Source organism: Argiope bruennichi, chromosome X2 (assembly GCF_947563725.1).
Source record: "Argiope bruennichi chromosome X2, qqArgBrue1.1, whole genome shotgun sequence".
NCBI classification, from domain to species: domain Eukaryota; kingdom Metazoa; phylum Arthropoda; class Arachnida; order Araneae; family Araneidae; genus Argiope; species Argiope bruennichi.
Window position 1 is genome coordinate 31007060 of NC_079163.1, and position 6696 is coordinate 31013755.

A 6696-nucleotide genomic window follows, 5' to 3' on the forward strand; every position below is an offset into this window, starting at 1 on the left:
GCGCCCTTATACCTTCTGACAGCAATATGCCATTTAAATTTAAACAAAAGCAGTTCCCCACTTTGTTTGGCTTATAGTATGACAATTAATAAAGCACCAGGACAAACCTTTGAAAAAAAATTGATGTTAAATAATCCAGTTTTTAGTCATGGACAATTATATGTGGGCTTCTTGCATGTTGAATCCTTTTAATTTCTAAATTTTATGGACAGCATTTCATTCAAAACAAACTAAATATAATATTTTGTTTGCAAAAAAGTTTGGAATATTCTACATAAAGGTTAACAATTTTAAAAAGTCAATTTCTAATTGGTTTCAACTTCTGATTGTGAACATCTTTCAGGACATATTCTCTTCCCAAACATGTCTTTTTCTGCTTTCTGCCATTCATTATTCACGTTTGTAGCAACCCTCTCACTACATTTTTTATAATGAGTGATTTTTTAAATTCTGTTTCTATGGTATAGTTCTCAAGTCTGAAAAGTTGTGAGCAAAGCACAATATTTTTTGATTTTGTTTCTGTAGTGGATGTATATAGTTCCTAAATGAGAAGTTATTTGTATTTACAAACAACTTTTCTAAGGAGCAATTTTCGAGTGTACTTTTTGCTTTACATTTTTTATTTGTTTCATTGTTTTATCTTATTGAGGAATGGACTGAATTTGAATATAGTTGGTTTCACACAATTTTTTTTTCTGTAAATATCAATTTTTTATTTTGTTTCTATGGTACAGTTACAGTTTAAAATTTGGGTGGTGGATGTATATAGTTCTGTGGTGTATGTATATAATTTCTATACAAAAGCTATTCTAACCATTACTAATGATGCTTCCATTGAAATAAATAATCAGGTATTGACATGTTTGCCTGGGAAAACAGTTATTTTTGAAACTGTTAATAACATTGTTGGTGATGATCCTAATGACAGACTAATATTTCCTGTTGAACTTCTTAAATCTTTAACACCTACAGGAATGCACCATATAAATTGTATTTAAAGCCAGGATGTATTATGTTATTGCTAAATTTAGTTCCAATGAAAGGTTTGTGCAATAGAACTTGCTTAATTGGAACAAATTGAAAACATATTTGATAGCGCCCTTATACCTTCTGACAGCAATATGCCATTTAAATTTAAACAAAAGCAGTTCCCAACTTTGTTTGGCTTATAGTATGACAATTAATAAAGCACCAGGACAAACCTTTGAAAAAAAATTGATGGTAAATAATCCAGTTTTTAGTCATGGACAGTTATATGTGGGCTTCTTGCATGTTGAATCCTTTTAATTTCTAAATTTTATGGACAGCATTTCATTCAAAACAAACTAAATATAATATTTTGTTTGCAAAAAAGTTTTGAATATTCTACATAAAGGTTAACAATTTTAAAAAGTCAATTTCTGATTGTGAACATCTTTCAGGACATATTCTCTTCCCAAACATGTCTTTTTCTGCTTTCTGCCATTCATTATTCACGTTTGTAGCAACCCTCTCACTACATTTTTTATAATGAGTGATTTTTTAAATTCTGTTTCTATGGTATAGTTCTCAAGTCTGAAAAGTTGTGAGCAAAGCACAATATTTTTTGATTTTGTTTCTGTAGTGGATGTATATAGTTCCTAAATGAGAAGTTATTTGTATTTACAAACAACTTTTTTAAGGAGCAATTTTCGAGTGTACTTTTTGCTTTACATTTTTTATTTGTTTCATTGTTTTATCTTATTGAGGAATGGACTGAATTTGAATATAGTTGGTTTCACACAATTTTTTTTTCTGTAAATATCAATTTTTTAATTTGTTTCTATGGTACAGTTATCAAATTTCAAAAATTGTAAGCGAAGCACAATTTTTTAAAATTTGGGTGGTGGATGTATATAGTTCTGTGGTGTATGTATATAATTTCTATACAAAAGCTATTCTAACCATTACTAATGATGCTTCCATTGAAATAAATAATCAGGTATTGACATGTTTGCCTGGGAAAACAGTTATTTTTGAAACTGTTAATAACATTGTTGGTGATGATCCTAATGACAGACTAATATTTCCTGTTGAACTTCTTAAATCTTTAACACCTACAGGAATGCACCATATAAATTGTATTTAAAGCCAGGATGTATTATGTTATTGCTAAATTTAGTTCCAATGAAAGGTTTGTGCAATAGAACTTGCTTAATTGGAACAAATTGAAAACATATTTGATAGCGCCCTTATACCTTCTGACAGCAATATGCCATTTAAATTTAAACAAAAGCAGTTCCCCACTTTGTTTGGCTTATAGTATGACAATTAATAAAGCACCAGGAGAAACCTTTGAAAAAAAATTGATGCTAAATAATCCAGTTTTTAGTCATGGACAGTTATATGTGGGCTTCTTGCATGTTGAATCCTTTTAATTTCTAAATTTTATGGACAGCATTTCATTCAAAACAAACTAAATATAATATTTTGTTTGCAAAAAAGTTTTGAATATTCTACATAAAGGTTAACAATTTTAAAAAGTCAATTTCTAATTGGTTTCAGTTTCTGATTGTGAACATCTTTCAGGCCATATTCTCTTCCCAAACATGTCTTTTTCTGCTTTCTGCCATTCATTATTCACGTTTGAAGCAACCCTCTCACTACATTTTTTATAATGAGTGATTTTTTAAATTCTGTTTCTATGGTATAGTTCTCAAATCTGAAAAGTTGTGAGCAAAGCACAATTTTTTTGATTTTGTTTCTGTAGTGGATGTATATAGTTCCTAAATGAGAAGTTATTTGTATTTACAAACAACTTTTCTAAGGAGCAATTTTCGAGTGTACTTTTTGCTTTACATTTTTTATTTGTTTCATTGTTTTATCTTATTGAGGAATGGACTGAATTTGAATATAGTTGGTTTCACACAATTTTTTTTTTCTGTAAATATCAATTTTTTATTTTGTTTCTATGGTACAGTTATCAAATTTCAAAAATTGTAAGCGAAGCACAATTTTTTAAAATTTGGGTGGTGGATGTATATAGTTCTGTGGTGTATGTATATAATTTCTATACAAAAGCTATTCTAACCATTACTAATGCTGCTTCCATTGAAATAAATAATCAGGTATTGACATGTTTGCCTGGGAAAACAGTTATTTTTGAAACTGTTAATAACATTGTTGGTGATGATCCTAATGACAGACTAATATTTCCTGTTGAACTTCTTAAATCTTTAACACCTACAGGAATGCACCATATAAATTGTATTTAAAGCCAGGATGTATTATGTTATTGCTAAATTTAGTTCCAATGAAAGGTTTGTGCAATAGAACTTGCTTAATTGGAACAAATTGAAAACATATTTGATAGCGCCCTTATACCTTCTGACAGCAATATGCCATTTAAATTTAAACAAAAGCAGTTCCCCACTTTGTTTGGCTTATAGTATGACAATTAATAAAGCACCAGGACAAACCTTTGAAAAAAAATTGATGTTAAATAATCCAGTTTTTAGTCATGGACAATTATATGTGGGCTTCTTGCATGTTGAATCCTTTTAATTTCTAAATTTTATGGACAGCATTTCATTCAAAACAAACTAAATATAATATTTTGTTTGCAAAAAAGTTTTGAATATTCTACATAAAGGTTAACAATTTTAAAAAGTCAATTTCTAATTGGTTTCAGTTTCTGATTGTGAACATCTTTCAGGACATATTCTCTTCCCAAACATGTCTTTTTCTGCTTTCTGCCATTCATTATTCACGTTTGAAGCAACCCTCTCACTACATTTTTTATAATGAGTGATTTTTTAAATTCTGTTTCTATGGTATAGTTCTCAAGTCTGAAAAGTTGTGAGCAAAGCACAATTTTTTTGATTTTGTTTTTGTAGTGGATGTATATAGTTCCTAAATGAGAATTTATTTGTATTTACAAACAACTTTTCTAAGGAGCAATTTTCGAGTGTACTTTTTGCTTTACATTTTTTTATTTGTTTCATTGTTTTATCTTATTGAGGAATGGACTGAATTTGAATATAGTTGGTTTCACACAATTTTTTTTTCTGTAAATATCAATTTTTTATTTTGTTTCTATGGTACAGTTACAGTTTAAAATTTGGGTGGTGGATGTATATAGTTCTGTGGTGTATGTATATAATTTCTATACAAAAGCTATTCTAACCATTACTAATGATGCTTCCATTGAAATAAATAATCAGGAATTGACATGTTTGCCTGGGAAAACAGTTATTTTTGAAACTGTTAATAACATTGTTGGTGATGATCCTAATGACAGACTAATATTTCCTGTTGAACTTCTTAAATCTTTAACACCTACAGGAATGCACCATATAAATTGTATTTAAAGCCAGGATGTATTATGTTATTGCTAAATTTAGTTCCAATGAAAGGTTTGTGCAATAGAACTTGCTTAATTGGAACAAATTGAAAACATATTTGATAGCGCCCTTATACCTTCTGACAGCAATATGCCATTTAAATTTAAAGAAAAGCAGTTCCCCACTTTGTTTGGCTTATAGTATGACAATTAATAAAGCACCAGGACAAACCTTTGAAAAAAATTGATGCTAAATAATCCAGTTTTTAGTCATGGACAGTTATATGTGGGCTTCTTGCATGTTGAATCCTTTTAATTTCTAAATTTTATGGACAGCATTTCATTCAAAACAAACTAAATATAATATTTTGTTTGCAAAAAAGTTTTGAATATTCTACATAAAGGTTAACAATTTTAAAACCCCCTCAGGGGCTCACCTTCTTTAGGTGAGTACGGGTGTCCCAATCCCGAGGTTCCCAGGGATCTGTACTCCCTTTATGTTTACTCTCCCCTCCGTCTTCTGCTTTAGACTGTCATTCTTCTTTCCCTCGAGGGTAGGCGAGGGAGCTCTCCATGAGAAGCTGTCGCCGCTCTGTTTGCTTCCTGCTTCTCATGGACAGCAAATACCCCCACGTGTTTGCCGTGCGTGGCGACCCATTAGACGGGTGGTACATTTCGGTCTCCGGTGTATCAATCGGCCGGTATCCCGGGCATTTAACTGGGCTGCTCAAGGGGATCAAGCGAAGGGGTCACTCCTTGGGCTTGGCGTTAAGGGTGGTCACTGTCCCCGGGGGTGACTCCCAGCGTATAGGTTCCGGCTAGCACCATGGTAAGCGCCGAGGCTGGGAATGTCTGGAGCCGGTGGCTGCCATCCCTTGTTGGGCTCCGTGGTGGGCGGTGCCGTCGGGCCCGAAACCTTCTCTAAGTCGCATGGCTTCTACTATTTCTAACCATTGTAATGCGTTTTCTAAATTTTTTGTTATAAGTGCTGAGAAAAGTTCATTGAAATTTGTTTCACCAATTGTTATTCACAAATGTATAACTAGTCTCATTGGAGAAGTTAGTAATATAAAAAAATTATTTAATGGTAACCTTCTTATAGAAGTGAAAAATAAACAGCAATCAGTAAACATTGAAAAGCTAAAAATGATAGGGGAAACCCAAGTCACTGTTGCAGCCCATCGATCTTTAAATCATTCTAGAGGCGTTATATCGGAACGAGAATTCCAGACGGACCTTGAGGAAGACATCCTAAATTGTCTCAAAGAACAAAATGTAATAGCTGTTCGTAGAATCACGATTAAAAAAAACAATCAAATCCAGCCTACAAAGCACCTTATCTTAACATTCAACACTCCTGTTTTACCAAAATCTGTGAAAATAGCCTATATAAACTGTTCTGTTAAACCATACATACCGAATCCCATCCGATGTTTCAAATGTCAGAAATTTGGACACACCATAACTGCATGCAGGGGAGACAAAGAAATTTGTGCTCGATGCTCCCTTCCTGATCATAATAGTAACAATTGCACTTCGACAACACCAAAATGTTTCAATTGTAGCGGTGACCATCCGGCATACTTCCGATCATGCCCACGTTACAAAGAAGAAAAAGAAATTCAAACAGTTAAAATCACAAAAAACATACCTTTTCCAGAAGCTCGAAAAATAGTAACAGACAGAACACCTAAACCAGGTCTCTCGTATTCTGCTGCATTAAACTCAACAACTGAACGAAATTCGCAGCCAATACCTAAACCGACTGTTAATAATCCTGTAACACCTTCAAATACCAACCCAGATACTGTAACAATAAAAAGAAGTGATTGGCTCGCACTTCTTGAGATAAAAAGATTATATGAAGAAAATTCCTCCCAGCCTCCTAAAAACGTTAAGCGAAAAAAGATTTTGAATAAAGTAAAAGCTCGTCAACATCTTGAAAAAGAAAATAAAAAACATCAAATCGAGGAAAAGGAAGAACAACTGACAATTCATCCATCAGACGATTCTATAAGTAGCATGGATGAGGACAAAGTTAATTCTGATTCTACTCACATGACATCCGAACATTTTAAATCAAAATTTTTTAAAAAACCCAAATAATGGCTATTCATTTAATCTCTTGGAACTGTAATGGATACCGCACCCATTCTGATGACATCAAATCTATTTTGAATAAATATCAACCAGTTTGCTTAGGGATCCAAGAAACACATCTCAACTCTATGACTGACGTGAGAATAAAAAATTATAAAATAAATAGAAAAGATTATTTACAAAATACTCGTGCTTCTGGAGGTGTCGCCACTTTCATACCCAGCTGTTTTCCATCCAAGAATATTGATATTACCTCTCCACTGCAGGCTGTAGCTGTACAAATTCAGATCAAATCT

The 6696-nt window shown here is 32.4% G+C and overlaps 1 protein-coding gene across 1 annotated transcript; it reads left to right on the plus strand.

Annotated features, from left to right (window-relative positions):
- The first annotated feature begins 5446 nt into the window (after positions 1-5446).
- On the plus strand, positions 5447-6406 carry LOC129959678 (uncharacterized). The gene has a single exon (XM_056072566.1). The coding sequence runs from the start codon at positions 5447-5449 to the stop codon at positions 6404-6406; it is 960 nt and encodes a 319-aa protein (XP_055928541.1).
- The last annotated feature ends 290 nt before the right edge of the window (positions 6407-6696 follow it).

What these genes read in the sequence shown, in the direction of transcription:
- LOC129959678 (XM_056072566.1), top strand. Translation starts at nt 5,447, where the DNA reads ATGATAGGGGAAACCCAAGTCACTGTTGCAGCCCATCGATCTTTAAAT.